The sequence below is a fragment of the Ambystoma mexicanum genome, chromosome 1q (genome assembly GCF_040938575.1).
Source record: "Ambystoma mexicanum isolate Mex_15411 chromosome 1q, UKY_AmexF1_1, whole genome shotgun sequence".
Lineage (NCBI taxonomy): Eukaryota > Metazoa > Chordata > Amphibia > Caudata > Ambystomatidae > Ambystoma > Ambystoma mexicanum.
The window spans coordinates 1,159,294,801-1,159,311,356 of record NC_090922.1 but is presented as its reverse complement, the minus strand read 5'-3'; the positions used below and the strand labels follow the sequence as shown (position 1 = coordinate 1,159,311,356).

At 46.1% G+C, this 16,556-nt stretch overlaps 1 protein-coding gene across 2 annotated transcripts in view; it reads right to left on the bottom strand.

The window, feature by feature from the left end:
• CRYZ (crystallin zeta) overlaps positions 1–16,556 on the bottom strand; it is a 348,909-nt gene that overhangs the window by 74,382 nt on the left and 257,971 nt on the right. For both annotated transcript variants that reach the window (XM_069641903.1, XM_069641904.1), the window contains 2 exons: positions 10,494–10,595; positions 9,207–9,302 (listed from right to left, as the gene is read on the bottom strand). In XM_069641903.1, coding sequence (XP_069498004.1) covers positions 9,207–9,302; positions 10,494–10,595 — 198 coding nt within the window. The remainder of the gene's footprint in view (positions 1–9,206; positions 9,303–10,493; positions 10,596–16,556) is intronic.

The following is a 16,556-nucleotide window of genomic DNA, read 5'->3' as shown; positions in this document are numbered from 1 at the left end:
AACAGGGTGGTGGAGTTAGCAATCCTTGCTTGATAGGCGGACGTTGAGGCTACCTTCCTGCCGAAACCGTATAGTTTTTTGCTCTCCTTGTCGGGAGGAGCTTCTGACGAAGACAAGGGTGTTCCAGCCCTCTTACGAGTGTTGGTAACAACTAGGGAGTCTGGCTTCAGATGTCCTCTTATGTATAGAGGGTCAGACTGAGCTGCCCTGAAAAGTTTTTCAACCCTGGGATTGACTGCTCTGGTGAGGTTTGGGTTCACCAGTGACGGATCTATTCTCCGCTGAATGGATTTAAGGATAGGGATGGTCTGGGCAACCGGCCTCCTTTCTCCCACTAACTCTTCTGCAAAGTCCCTTTCCTCCTGTACACCCTGGGTGTCAATGTGAAAATGTTCTGCTGCGCCAGCGAGAACCTCATTTAGGAGGGGCTGGTTATCGACCGGGGAGTCGGTAACCGGGGCTTCGTTCTCTACCGGGGAATCTACTCTGTATGTTTCGGGTCATCCTCTTCTTCCTGGTCCTCATCATCCCCATAGTATCCCGTCCCGGTTTGCTCTTCTATCATATCGAACTCTTGGTCTCCACCAAAGGAAGCCTCTCCTTGATACCAAGAGTATGGTGTTACGTAAGGTTGTACCTCGAAGGGTTCAGACCTCATCGGGCTTTCAAACCGGGCCTTCTTACTCGGGGGGATAGGATCAGTAGAGCCTGAGGGTGTGGCCCCTTGTGGATCATACGAGAGGAAATGTTCAGGATTTTTATCATAAAAATCAGCCAAAGAGGACATTCTTGACATGACTCTCTATGTCTTCACAAGACCATTTTTTGGACCTGGGAATGACTTTCTCAGCAAGTCTATGGGATTTATCCTGAGTAGCCTTGCTGGTTGTGGACCTATCAGCAGACCTGGACTTGTCTGTCTGTTTAGGGGGGTTGGGTTGTCTCGCAGGTGTGGAAGAAAGTACAGGTAGTTTCTTCTGCTGTTTTCCCCCCTCCCCGTGCGTAGAAAAATGTTTTCCCTGTCCCTTAGTGGCTCCGGAGTTCTTCGACGCCTGGCGTCGAGGATCGGGAGAGGTGTCCCTGTCCTTCGAGCGTGGGGCCTCGCTGGTTTTAATTGCGGGCTCCGCCTCCCGGAGCGCGGCCTGGGGGTGGAAGTCGTCTTCGTCTTCCGACGATCGAACTTCTGTTAGCCTAGGGAGCGAGGCACTCTTGGCAAGAGTGGATGATTGCCTGGCGTCATGCGGCGATCTCGATCGAGAGCGCCCAGAGGACACCGAGTCGGACCGTTCTGTCTGTGCCTCTTTCCGAGGACTCGACGTCGTTGAGTCTCGGTTGGACTTAGTGTGTTTAGTGTGTGTAGTATGTGAAGCGCTTGCGTCGCCGGGGGTCTTCCCCATAGCCGCCCTGCCGGACGACCTTCCGAGGTCGGGGACCTGCGCTCGGCTGTCTTTCGACGCCGTAATGCCCTCGCCGTCCGAAAGTACGGCGTTGCTGCCATCGCTGAAGGCGCCCTCCGCTGCCATGGCCGCCTGCCTGGCGTGGTGGGCCCAACGCTTCGTCGAACTGTCCTTAAGTGTCTTAGGTTTAAACCTACTACACGCTCTGCAGTTCGCTTCAAGGTGGTCCCTCTGCAAGCAGAGATTGCACGTGGCGTGCCTGTCGACCCAAGGGTATTTGCGGTTGCACTTGGGGCAGAATTGAAAAGGGGTACGTACCCTCCATACGCACCTTGAGGCAGCGGGCTGTTAAGTGTAGGAAATATATAAGGTGTACCTATATACCAAGAGTGTAGAGTATGTACCAACCCCCACTCTCCCTACTTGCAGGGCCGAGGCCAGCGGCCTACCAGGCCCTGGCCGAGGCCAGCGGCCTTCCGAGGCCCAAATCCGTCGTGCAGCAGCCGACGGTCGATTTCTTCTCCAGCCGGCGTCGAGTGTCGAAGTTCGACGTTGGGGTGGGGAAGGATGTCAATAGATTAATAATATTTTATAATTTTAGCAAAAGTATGGCTAAGGCCAGGGGACTCCGCAAGATGCTTCCGACCAGTATGGCGGAAAAAAACAATCTTAGGATCCTAGACGCGTGAGGGATCTTGGGTACAGTGGACGTCACACTAGGGATAGTATTACTGGCACGCCCTGTGTCGACGCCCATTTTCGAGTTTCGAAAAACAAACTGTAATACTCCGCAGCTTCCACTAGATGTCGGCCTATGCACAGCATGTGATGTAAGCAGATTCCACAAGCCTCAGAGAGATATATATATATATATATATATATAATAAAAAGTATGGGCGATTCCCCTGCATACAGTTGCAGTTGCAGAACCACCTTTGGGTTGGAATTAATATTTTCAAAAAAACAGAATATTAAGATTAAAACAGCCTTGCCGCACAAACACACGTTCGATACAGTTGTCCGGCGATTCCGACGATACCACTGCACCATAATGTAGACTTTCGGCATGTCCTTCTGGGCCGTACCCCTATGCTGTGTAAAGGGAGAACAAATCATCCATGAGAAAGGAAACTGGTGTATGGCAGAGAACAAGGTCCCATCGGTTGCATGCTCCTGCTGTCTTCCCCATACACGTTACAGATGAGAAAGGGCAGACTACAGCAGCATTGTCCGTTTCATGGAAACAGGGCATTCACTCAAAAATCAAGGTTTTAAATAATTGTATTTCAAATTATCACATGGATAATTGCTGACCACCTTTGAGCCAATCAGAGTGATTGTAATGCAGCAAAAGCCATAGTTGACTTCCGAGCATTCCGATTCCAATTCCATGAGCAAACACGGAAATGGAGAACATTTCTCGACATATTTCTTTCAGTAAGAGACTCATTTGCGAGACCTTTTTTCACTGCACCTTCAACGAGACATGCGATATCCAATTTAACGAACCCAGTTGAAAGCTAAAACATGGGAAACTGTGTAGAGAAATCTAACTTTTACACCAATACATACTTAAGTTAAACCAGTTCAATTAAACATGTGTATGAATGAAAATGCTTACCTAAAAATCCATGTTCCGTTTCACTCGGTCTCTTCAATAATTTCCTCCGTCCGATCCCGTCCCTGTTCCCACCCACGCCCTCATCGCCACCATGCATGAAGTAAGCGCAGTGGCTCCACACACCATGCGTATTGCTGTGGCTGCATCTGCGAGGACCCAACTCCCACACACAAAACGAACCGCCCCAACAGTTATTTTCTCGCTTTACAGGTGCAGCACCAGAATGGGGCCGACGGCCATGAATACTATGCACATACAATAAAAGAAACCCTTGGAACATGATTTGAATAAAGGCGGGAAACGAACATTTTAATAAATTTAACTAAATCGTGATTTTCTTAAAGATACAAATGTTAATTCGAATACATCAAAATAACTGGGAATTGGGTAAGAGAGGTGGAAATGTGTGAAACAGCCCAACAAGAAATAGCTTAACATGAAAACCGATAGCATAGTTTAATAAGACTGTTGAGCCCCATCTTCGGTTTGAGGAGGTAAAGAATTACTGAAAAGAGAAATAACGACGCTTTCAAAAGTAATTTTGCATGTATCCTATATGAACACTGGGTGGCGCTGTCACACTATAAATGGCGTGGCGAAAGGCCTGGAGAGACAAACTTGCGACAACACAACTTTAGTCGAGACCTACAATACCCTGATGAAAAAAGAGCAAGGACATCTTCGCCACTACTCCATGCCTCACTTTTGTAAAAAGAATTAATATGCTCATTATGCGCAGCACACGGAATAATTCGAAATCACTTTTCTTCAGTTAATTTTATTGACGGAATTGTACTCAATTGAATGATTGGAACTCCGGGATGGTCGGCGTGCTGAGGGGCGGAGAGGGGAATAATTTGGGCTGCCCAGAATCTCGAACGCTGGCATCAAAGTGCATTTTGGTAACTGAAGACTGATCACCGATTTGGCAAATAGATACGAGGTAGGGTGTGGTACACATGCCAGCCAGCAGTCTCAATACTGGCGCAAATAGTAAAATGTCTGCGACGAACATGCAGAATAAACTCCTTTGGACTACTTCAACATTCGGGATTACGCGGTTTTAGCGAGCAAAGGGTCGGTTCCAGGCAGTCCGTACATCAGTTGCACACCAGAGCTGCCTTCACGCGTACACGCAGTTCGGGGCAGATCGCTGGGGGGTTGGGATTTTGCCTCCCTGGAATGGTACTCTGGTAAGACATTCTTTGACAGAGCGCAATTCCTTCGTGGTCTGGCCCACTTCCTTCCTGGGGTATTTGGGTTGATACAAGTACTTTTACTGATGAAAATAAATATGGAGAGAATACAGACGTCCAAGTCTTTTTTTTTTTAATATTCGAATTCCAGCGAGATTTACGGATTTGAAAGAGTATAGCCATCCCTGCTGTGCCCGTCACTCATGAAACAATACTCATGTGAGTAACTTCCTTGCAGCGACGGCGTCCCCGAATCGAGGCCGCATTCTGTAATTAGCTTTCAAGGAAGGAGACAAGGCACGCATACGATCTTTCAGCACTTTAGGGGGCTGGTACACAGCCAAGGGGGGCCTTGAAATTCCCCTGGTGCCGACACTCCTCGGCCCCATTGCCTTGCCTTAAAAGTCACGCCAAGGTGAAGAGTGCGAACACTGCTCCTTCTCAGGGATCACGCGAGTCCATATATACAATCAAATCGTCAGTGTCAGACATTTGGAGTAAGATTATATGGTTTCTAATATTGTAACCAGAACATATTTAGAGAGTACACTAGATTTTTGCAACATTATACAATGTCTTGTAATTATATGAAATGATGGGTTATTCATAATGCGCTTAATACCCAGAGGTTTCTAAGCGCGGCCCGCGGATCGAACCTGTGTTGCTCTGTGTCGTCTTGCTTCCAAGGCAAGCACGTTGCCTTTGAGCTATCCTCCCCAGACTGAAAGGATTTCAGAAGAATCACGTATTTCCGTCAAAAGAACTGAGGGATTCGAACCTAATTTTTGATACACGATATGGCATTTATAAGCGCCAATACACAAGTGTTTCAAGGCACAAGGGTTTCATTTTCATATCTGAATAATTAATTTTTTTGACGTCTACTCCTTTAGTTGTATAAGGTTTTAATGGTTCCTGACCTACTTCGACATTACCTGAAATATTGTTTTGCCAGTCTTTAGGACCCCCTTTGGATTTCCCATCTCACTTAATGCCCCAGGTGTTCCACGAGAACACCTGGCTTGGAACTAGACCATGAGGATCTGGCAGTATGGGAAGAAAGGAGAACTGGCACCCGTGTGCCCCTGTAATTACTGCGAGCAAACACCTTTGGCGGCTAGTCGAAATATCAACAAGTATTTCCGTTAGAAAACATAAGGGAAAGAGCACAGAGATGCCTTGGCTTCATTATGCAGTCACAGCAGTCCAGAACACATCCAACTTGCATCCACACCCTTCATTCAGCTCTTTTCAGTACGCTCGTGCACCGTCACGTGCACCCCAGTTGTCAATACTCTGCCATTAATTTCCCAACATACATTTCCTTGTAGGTTGAGGAGTCCGCTTTCCTGAAATATTCATCATTTTCATCTGTACGGGACTTCCTCACTTTGCTTGCAGTGTGTGTAGTCAAGTTGTGAAGAATTAGGTTCTAAAGCACCTAATAATACGCACAGGCACTGCACCAAATTCAGTCAAGTCTGCAGTATTTCCCATCACACCTTTCAGTGTGATCCGAAATCATGCGTCTCAGCGAGGAGCACCCAACCCTTATTTCTTCTCCAGCCAGTAACTGCTGGGTGGAAGAAAAAGACATGGTCACGCTCATTGCTGGGTATTGCTGTGGTCACATTATACTTCCTGCGCCCCTCTCACTTTTGCTCATTTTTTCTCCCGGATCCTAGATACTGGATTACACGCCTCATCTCCCTCCCCGAACCCCCTCCCCCCCCGACTATCTGCTCTGCTCCCTCTTTTCACATCTTTAGCTCCCACCTACAAACACATCTTTTGCTTCTCTCTAATAACTAATCCTATTATTTTCTGCAGACATTGTGTTGCCACCTATACTAATTGTTTTATGCGCCATGTCCATTAATTCCTGTACAGCGCTTTGGTGAAAGCGCTTTACAAAAAGAACATAACATGGGAACTCCAAGTGATTTAGTAATAGTGGTGAACTGCAGTTAATTTGTGAAGCAGTTCTGGGCTCGGGTGCAATGAGGGTGGGAGGGTGCTTTGAGAGAAGATGCATTTAGTCTTCATGCTGCTTTATTTAGGCACTTGCCATCCTGGCCTGTAAGAGGGGGAGACATGCTTCACTTTATCGGGTTGGGATCATTAATACAGATTACCTTCAGGTAGAGCTGCACATCAAAAGCACATAGGTGCATATAGAGGTTATGGTTGGTCAAGAAGATCACATGGTGTCTTTGTGTACAATTACGGGTGACCGGTGTGAGGGTGCATCCAAGGGGAAATGTGCAGGTTACGCAGGGACTAGGGGAGCTGCTGGCATCCATCTGGATACATTGGTATCTGCTAAACAGGTAGGACACAGACCTGCAAAGTCTGTGTGGTCAAAGACGGCCAAGATATTGAGTAGGTCCCAGAGACACAGGCCTATTTTGTCCATGATGTCCCAAACATTGCAGATGACCTCAATGATGCCATTCTCAGTGGTGCATGCTTGGGGGCAGATTAGAACTCCTGTAGGAGGTTTTGTTGGGAGGCTGAAATAGAAAGAGGTAATTGGGCTGCTTGGCTTCCGATCAATCACCTTTCACAGTGGCGAGTGTTAGAAAGAACTCTCATAAATGTGCTAATTCCTCTCTACCTTAGAAACACACAGCTCTTTTGCTGACCTTTGGGACTTTGTACTTTCAATTCGGTTTGTTTTCTGTGTTTGTTTCTTTTGATTATGGAGTTTTAGACAACTCCATAGGCATCATCTTTTCATGTGTGTTACACAGCACCCTCAGTGCAGTGACACAGGGAAGCCTTTTAGGCTGTCCCAATGTTTAAATACCTTCTCTGGGATAAACTGTTTCCCAGAGAATGTAAAGTTAAATTGACTTTACTAGTCTTTTTAAATTCGTAGACCCAGCACACACTATCTTACAATAGAGCGCTTCAGGGGTTACCTAGTATCCCCTAGGTCTAGAAACTCAGGTAGCGGTCAAATGCTACCCTTTCCTGTCAAATGCTACCCTTTCCTATCGAAATGGCTGGTGGCAGTGGTTTTACAATGAACTACCATGATTGGTCCCGACGGCGAACACCGGTAGCTAAAAATCACGGGAGCCATGTTTTTCAAGATGGCGCCTTAAGCCCCTTTGTTTAAATGGGTCCTGGTCTTTTTTGTCCATTTCTTTTTGGAAAGGTCCTTCTAGTGTTTCTCTCTGCGCGCCAAACCAGGTTTGGTCCATTTGTTTCCATGCCTGTGGTGGGCTTCAGGACTGAAGACGCCTCTGGCATCTGAGTGTCTGGGGTGGGCAGGAAGTGAGGTAGGTGCCTGAAACTCCCTGTGCTTAGTCTCCTAGGAGACCCAAATGCACTCTGGCGTGATTGGCTGGCTGACTGTCTGGCAAGGACAGCCACTCTGCTGGGTGAGTGGCAGCTAGGCTCGAATGAATGGGGAAAAAGCAGCAAAAGACAGCACTAGCTACCCACCTCAACCACACATCAGTTGTAGGTAACCTACTCAACAAATCATATTAAATATAATTAAATTACTTATTCTACCAAAGGCATGATAAAAAACATTTTAATTCATATATCACATAAAAAAGCATAAAACACTAATAATTGCGAGCGTTGATTGAAGAACAACACAGGGAACAAGAAAATGAAAGTGCATTTTATAGTTACGTGATGTTAGTAACAGTGACTTAAGCCATGTACAGATTTTTATAAAACATGGGTTTAACAGCAGCGACACTTGAATATGTTTCTGGGGCAAGGAACAGCATTCCAGTAGACTCAATTTTACTTCAAGAACTGAAATCCGTTTATTTTTGTCAAATTTTAGTGTGGTCATTTGTTGTTTATTGTGCTTTCACCATGTGTTTAATGTTGGGTAATGTTCATTTCAGAACATTTTTTATGAGTATTTTATTCAGTCATGATCTTTATTAAAATATTTTTTTTAGTTTTGGGTACATCTTGTGAATACTTAGTCTATTTTTTCTGGACTATAAGTATAGGGAGGTTTTCAACCACATACCTGGTTGGGTATAGATCAGTGAAACTTAACTTTGGAAATAAGTTGTCGTGCTCTTCCTCCTTTGTGTACAAATATGATTAATTCAAAACCTTCCAGCCATCACCTTTTGCTTCAATTTTTATGGACATGTATTTACTACCTAGCAAAGCGACAGACATGTTATGGTTTGGTTAATATACGATCAAACCAAACGCTTAGTGCCATGAGACCTTGTGGTGTGCATCAAAACCATAACTGATTTCTATTTAAGTGGATCTTAAATAATCGTTTAAAAATGTGTTTTAATGTTAAACATTCAACATATAATGGACTTAACCCAACTATGGAAACGATTATCATTAAAATGTTTTCGTTAGTTTTTTTGAAAGGCATAGCAAAGTAACAATGTCATCAGATCCCAGCAGTCACAGATCACAAGAATTGAGTGCAGTAAGAAACATCAATCCCTGCCCCACACCCAGAATATATATGGATTACGTGTTGTGCAAGAACTAGGGTAACTATTAAGATTCCCCTTCTGTCAACCCAAGAGACCCATCCCATCCGCCCTAGCAAACTGGGTTCAACACTTATACAATCTCCGAACCCCACCATATCTCGCGATTCCCATTGTCTTCAAATGTTCTCACATGTAGAGGCACATCCTCCATTAGGAAATGTCACTTCATCTTAAAGCCGGACTGTCCATACCTCCTTTCTTCCTGGATATTGCCCCCGAGCAACGCAATGTCCTGATTTGCCACGGTGAAACCTATGCCATATGTCCCCAGCAGGATTAGGTTGGGGCTAGGCTGGACTGCCCAGACCACCACTCAGGACAGTTCACAATTGTCAGTGTGCCAGTATGTCCCCGATAACAGAAATACCTGTAGAAAAACTCAACAGTGGCCTGTTTACATTTCAGATATCTACCATCTCGGCTCATTGGAAGCAACACTTGCCGTACACTAAAAATGCCACACAGAAACCAGCTTGCAAAACCTTACCGTGGTTTGACTAAATAGCGAAGTGCCAATGATGCTGGATTCTTTCACCATGGTGTCTCTGGGGTTGATATCGGTAGAGCCCCTGGAGCCCACAATCTGTTGTAGAACACAAAGTCACAACATCAATTTAAAATCACAAGAAAATAAATAAAAACTCAGCCCAGTGCTCGCTTCATGTCTTTTCAAAACAGAATACAATACGCACTTCCCTTCCCACCTGTCCCATCTATACCCCATCAACATATTACTGCCCCATCTTTTCAACCAGAGAAAAAGACTCAAAATCATGGCCTTGGAAACATACAGTGAATTCCCGACTTCACACTCACCCCTTCACCACCCCCACCAACTAAATCTGCCTAATCTCCGGGTTTAGCCCAGGTACTACAAATGTTTACACTGATGTCCAGGAAAGCGCGTGGACTCTCCAGGATTTCCACAGCCCCAGCAACTCTGCCACTCCTCCATATGATTGGCTACAAACAGACCGCTAGCATCTAATCACATGGAGGTGCGTGGGTAGAGACAGTGTATGATGCGCAACTCCCGCCCATATCTGGAATCCTCTGATGGTCATCGCCCCATCAAAGACTGAGCCTTCTCTCTGACCTTTATCATGGAGGCCCGAGGACCTCCCGAAAGAGACTGCATCACCCCCATTCTTGCCAGAATCGGCGACACGCAAGTCACCAGTCTTGCGTCGGAATCATAGCGCAGCCTCCGTGCCCACCAGGACGTGCCTACTACAGCCTGAAATTTTGCTGTCCAAAGAAAATAATGTCCACAAGAATATTAAACTTCAATTACTAACGACAAAAAAAACATTTTGTTTTAATGTTGCACTTTATCAATCATTTGTACCCAGTGCAAACTACACACTGCAAATGTATTTTTAACATCTGGTACTTCTGACCAATTTTACAGGCCCCAACCACACAACAGTGCAGTGTTGGACTTTATTTTTTACATGTGAGGGGCAAGATGGTGGAGTTTTGTAAATTGTTGGGTGGAGTCTTGTAGCTATGGGCGCGTCATTGGGTAATGTGAATCGCAGGGTTATTGATAAAGGCCGCCTGCCACCATTGGCCAATGTTATGTAGAGACCGTAGATAAATACAATGCTCTTCCTTATATTTTGAGAAGCTGCTCAATCATTAATATTGTGTGACTGAAGTGGTGGAGGGTCATTCATAGGGTGAACATGGACTAACTAGTTCCTTCAGTGTAACTGCACAGGACTAAAAAAGTGGGGTACTGCCAACCATGAGCCACATGATAAATACTTACAATTACTCTTCCCCCACGTGACAGAAGTTGAAGATCATTGCTAAGGTTAACGTTCGATAGCATTTCTATTATCATATTAACTCCTTGGTCGCCAGTAGATTCCTGAAAGAAAGAAATGCATACATAACTAACTGGAATTGAAATCACAGTAAACTGGCAGTGCTCTGAAGGGTCATCATCAGCAATGGAGGGGGGTGCCATGCAATACATAGTGCTGGTAGTTGCTCAGCATGAGTATGCTGAAGTCACGATGCAGAGTAATATGTAAACGTTGGAGAAACAGTAGTAGGCATACCAGAAGGTGGCCATTACACAACAACTGGATGTAGCACAACACGTCAGCCAATCTGAACAGCCATCAATACGTTTTGTACTACAGCTTCCATTGACTGTGCTGGCTAGGGATTATGGGAGTTGGAAGTCCAGAAACAGCTGGAGGGCCACAGAATGGGTACCCATGCAACAGAGCATCTAACAGGGTCTTTCCCAGTCTGAACCATTTAAAGGGAGTCCTGAAATCAATGTATTCATTCTCCGATATAGTCCCTGCTCTCTGGATTTTACTTGTTTTGGTCTGCCCTCTACTATCGATCGCGTTCCAGCTTCGAAGCTCCCTAACCTTGGTTAACTCCTCATGTTCTTTTTCTTCGATCGAAAGATGCCAGAAAAAGTCCAATTCATCCGCTAATCTCAATCTTCTCTCCTCTCTGTTCGTCCGATGTTATTTCTAAGCTTGATGCCAAAATAGTAATCTTATTTCAGTCAAGGTCTTTCCCCTCCTGCTCAAAGTTTGCTGAATCACATTAATTCTCCTTCCGTACGAGATCCTGTATCTTCTTCCTCCCCATGTTTGTTTGTTTATCTGATAATGCGCTCGAAGCCCTTGGGCAGCTGGGCGCAACAATACAAGTAGACTCGAAACTTAGTTACAGTGCCTGACACAGGCTATTATAAAACAGAGGTAACTTACAACAAATGATACAAGTGATACAGTACATATAGGATCAAGATGGGTAAGCATGGAAGAATACCGTCTTAACATATGTATAGCATGATCAGCTAGATAAGGGTGAATATCGTTACATATCATTGTTGTGCAGCCATTTGAGAGCGTTACATCTACATCTAGTGTAGGGTAATGGGCGTCTGAGGTCAGGTGGGAGTATGTGTCACACTGCTGAGACCGTGGAAGTTATGGGCAAGATGGAGGCGCTATTAGGTCCCAACAGTCTGTCTGTGAGCGGTCCAGTCTTTTTGTTGCTGCTGCATTTAAGGAAGCCACGCCCCCTGCGAGTCGCGTTGCAACTCGCTATGCTGACTTTCGATTTGTGCCTACTACAGTTCCTGACATACCGAGCTCCTCTTTTGCTTTCTCGGTTAATCTCCGCGGCCCTTCGCCTTCTCGTTAGGCGACGGCCGTTCTCTCTTGCTTTTCCTTTCCTTTCCCCTTATCTGGTCCTCGGTTCCAGCCTAGCTTCTCCCCCGTAGTACCCTCTACCTCGCTCGGCTGGTACCTGTCTTCCCCGTCGGCGAGGTTCCGGTTTTCCGGTTCCCTGTGGCTCGGGGTCTTTTCCGTCTTCCCTCGGTCTTGCCATCCCTCTCTTTCACCCCCTCTTTCATTCGCGCACTCTCACATTCACTCGCTCTCTCATTCATACTCTCTAGCATTCACTCGCTCTCTCATTCATACTCTCTCGCATTCACTCTCTCTTACTCTCACAGACTCACTACTGCTCTCTATTGCTCACACGTTTTCTCTCTCTCTCTCTCTCTCTCCCCATTCCTTTACCTGTCTACCAAAACAATTTACCTCCGTCTGCAGTCTTCTGTGCCTATGTTTGATCCTTCGGAAGCATAGTAGTTCTCCTTTGTGGCTCCACACTCCATCGCCTCTCCCAGGGCTCCTTCATCCATGCCAAGGAATCACAGTCCGGTAGCTGTCATCCATTGGAGTATCAACTGGACATTCGCCTCAAGACTTTAAAAGCCTCTGGATCCGCAATTCCTCCAATCTATCCTCGCCTGCAGCCTCACAGGGTTTTTTCTGCCTTACTGGCTTTTTCCCTGTTTTGGGAGGGGCGGACTCCCCAGGGTTCACCTGACGGTTTATTCCAATAACGGTCAAGGTGGCCTCCGGAGGAGACCGTCCCTATCTCTTCGAACGCAAGAAGGGGAAAGGACTCCTTAAGAAGAAGGATACTGAAGAGGAGAGAACCCCGAAAGACCGGAGGAGAAGACAGAAAGTCGCCAGTCACAGTGAAGATCAAGGTGAGGAGACTCCTGGGGAAGGCACTGTGGGAAGTGGCTGTGACAGTATGTTCCATGATTGTGCAGCTCTAACAGGGAAGCTAGATCCCCCCCCCTGCTGTGGTAAATTTGAATCTCGGGACTTCAAGTAAGAAGGTGTTGGCAGATCTCGTCTGTCGGTTTGAGGGCCTCCAGTTGATTCCTTCGGCTAGGTAGGGGGGTGCTTGATTGTTGAGGCATTTGGATGTGAGAGAAATAGTTTTAAGGAGGATTCTGTCCTTTATCTTTAGCCAGTGGGCCTCAGTCCGGTGTTTGGAGATATGCTCTCTACGTGGGATATTCAAAGCAGCTCTTAGGGCACTATTTTGTAATCTCTGGAGTTTGTCAATGACTGACTTATTTGCACCTGAGTATAGGGCGTTGCAATAGTCCAGTCTGAACATGACAAGGGCATTGGCCAAGGTGAGGCAGCTGGCACTGGACAGGAATGGTCTGACAGCACGGATGAGTTTACACGTGTAAGTGGTTGTAGAGGCGAGGGAGTTCACTTGCTTTTTAAGGGTGAGAGCCGAGTCGAGGTAAAGACCTAGAGTTTTAACCTCTCGCATAACCTTAACAGTATTATTGTCGATGTTAAATGAGGCATAGTCCGGGGTGAGTTTAGTTAGGTTAAGGTCTGATCCGAGGAGCAGGATTTCAGTTTTATCGTCGTTCAGGCAGAGGCCATGGGTGGCCATCCATGCCTGAATGAGGATGTATATTTTATTCACCATAGCCATGTCCACTTCATAGTTGTCCGAAAGGGGTATGAGGATCTGGGTGTCATCTGCATAATTTGTGTAGGTGACACCCAGTCTGTCCAACTTGTCGAACAATGGCTTGGTGAAAATGTTGTACATAGTGGGTGAGACACAGGAGCCCTGTGGGACTCCACATATAATTTGGATGGGATCGGCACAGGTAGAGGTGGAAAAGACTCTCATGGTCCGGTTGGCTAGAAAGGATTGGACCCATGCCATAGCTTCCCCTGTGAAATTGGCAGCGAGCTTGAGGTGGTTGCATAAAACTGCATGATCCACCAAATCAAAAGCTGCTGACAAGTTCAGTAGGAATAGCAGCGCTGTTTTCCCACTATCCTTGAATTCCTCAATTTTAGTTTTAAGATCTATCAAGGCTGTTTCAGTGCCATTGAGAGGGCGGAAGCCCGATTGGCGCGAGCCTAGTAGATGGTTAGCTTCTAAGTAATCTTGAATTTGGAGATAGGCTACTCTATCGATGATTTAGGAAAGGTACAGTGGTGATAGGCCTATAATTAGTTGGGATGGATGGATCAAGGGTTTGTTTCTTAAGAAGGGGGAGGACCCAGGATTCTTTTAGGTTAGCTGGCACTGTGTTGGATGTGAAAGAGGAGTTAATGAGCTTCGAGATAAACAGGGCTAAATCTCTGGCTGCGTCCTTTATTATTTGAGCTGGGCAACTGTCGCCCTTACAGTTGGAAGGATTCAGTGAGAGGATAACCTTTTCAGTGTCGATGATGGAGATAGGTTTGAAGCTAAAAGGGGGGATAGTATTAGGTTCAGTCACTAGAGGTGCTTGTTGATCAGTAGGAGAGAGGGCGTCCTTTTTATTAGTTATTTTAAGCTGGAGGGTGGAAATTTTATTCGATAGGGCGTTTTGTATGTTAGTGCACCATATGTCCTTGGGGACCGTGTCAGTTGGTTGGATGGGGGATTCCATTTCCCGGAGGATGGCAAAAAGTTCCTTGGTATTAGATTTGGCATTAGTAATTCAGTCATTGAATAATTTTTTTTTTGTATTGATAATTTCTGTCTTTTAATATTTGGTGAATTGGTTTAAGTTAACTTTGTTGTCGTCAGTAGGCGAATTGCCCAGATAGTTTGGAGTTTTCGTTTCAGCTTTCAAAGGTCCTTAAGTTGGGGTGTGAACTAAGCATTAAGGTGGGCTTCTTGTTTAGCTTTGCGTAGTTTGGGTGGTGCAATAGTACCTAGTGCATGAGACGGGAATAGTTTCTTACCTGTAACTCCATTTCTCCAGCATTGGTATCTTTCATGGATTCACATGCTTAGAATATTCCCCGTCGTCAGACTGGGACCCCTCGGTACACATATATAGCCTTTTCCAATAGGAAAACTTCCGACACTTTTGTGTCCTATCTACGTCCTTTTAGGACCCGCCTACGCATGCTCCGTAGGCCGTCCCCGTATAAGAGGCCCGCCCCCGCGGTTCCCCTTCAGATTTCGGCCCCTCCAAAGTAGGAAGGGTTAAATTTATCCATTAAATACATTACATTCCGGGGAGGTTGGCGGGCGCATGTGAATCCATGAAAGATACCAATGCTGGAGAAATGGAGTTACAGGTAAGAAACTATTCCCTTCTCCAGCATTGGATCTTTCATGGATTCACATGCTTAGAATAGATTGTATATCCGTAACACTTGAGACGGTGGTGAGAATGTAATGTAATATACCCTCAACATACTACACAATGCATATGTACAGTAGGAATAAGTTACCTCATATAACCTTACCCACATAAAATAAACTGTCATTAAAAAGGTAGACAACAGATTCTCCACAGCGTGGAGCTTACCTTACTGAAACAGATGGCGCAGGACAGCTCTTCCCATCTGCACCTCGTCCGCATGCTGCCTGGCAAGGCAGCAGTGGCGGGTAAACGTGTGGGGCACTGACCATGCCGCAGCTTGGCATATGTCCGTCAACGGAATTCCTGCCCACAAAGCTGTTGAGGAGGACATCGATCTTGTAGAATGGGCTCTAGGATGTCCTTGCAGTGGCCTTCCGGCCTTAGAGTGACAAAACGCAATCGTCGATGAGACCCATCGAGCCAATCCTTGTTTAGAGATTGCTTTTCCTCTCGTCGACGGACCATACGCGACGAACAGTTGTCTAGTAGACCTGAATTCCTGTGTACGTTGTAGGTAAAATTTCAGAGCCCTCTTAACGTTCAGGGTATGAAGAGCTTTTTCTGCTGCCGATGATGGTGTGGCGAAGAAAGTAGGGAGAACAATGGACGAGTGTTTGTGATACACTGTCGGAATTTAGGTATGGCGGGTCTACGACCAGCGCTTGCAGTTCCGAGATTCTTCTAGCTGATGTGATAGCAATCAAGAATGCCAACTTCCACGAAATGAATTTTATGTCGGACGTGGCCATAGGCTCAAAAGGCGGTTTCATTAAGCCTGCCAACACTGTGTTGAGACTCCAAGTCGGGGGGTAACGTTTTTCCGGGGGAAAAGCTCGAAATAAACCCCTCATGAAGTGTTTTACAAGTCTGTCGCTAAATAGAGGAGACTGCCTTTTCCTTGTGAACCTCGAGATGGCCGCCAGGTGCACCTTTATCGATGTGAAGGATAATCCCCTCTCCGCTAAGAGGAGCAGGTAAGGTAGAACTTGTTCCGGCGTCACCGACAACGGTTGTAGGCCCTGTTGTCCCCTACACCATTCACAGAACCTCCGCCACTTATAGGAGTAGGATTTGTTTGTAGAAGGGGCTCTAGCCGCTTGCAGAATTTTTTGACAATCCTCCGAAATGTCTAAAGCACCGAACTCCGAAAAGTCAGGAGCCAGGCTGTAAGGTTGAGACTGTCCGGGTCGTGATGCCACACCGTGCCTTTTTCCCGGGATAGTAGGTTCAGGGCTTTGGGAAACCCTAAGGGATGTTCCAGCGACAGGTGAAGCAGGTCGGAGAACCACGGTTGCCTTGGCCAGTATGGTGTCACTAGAATTACCCGGCAATTGTATCTGCGTATCCACTGTATTGTCCTCCGTATGAGGG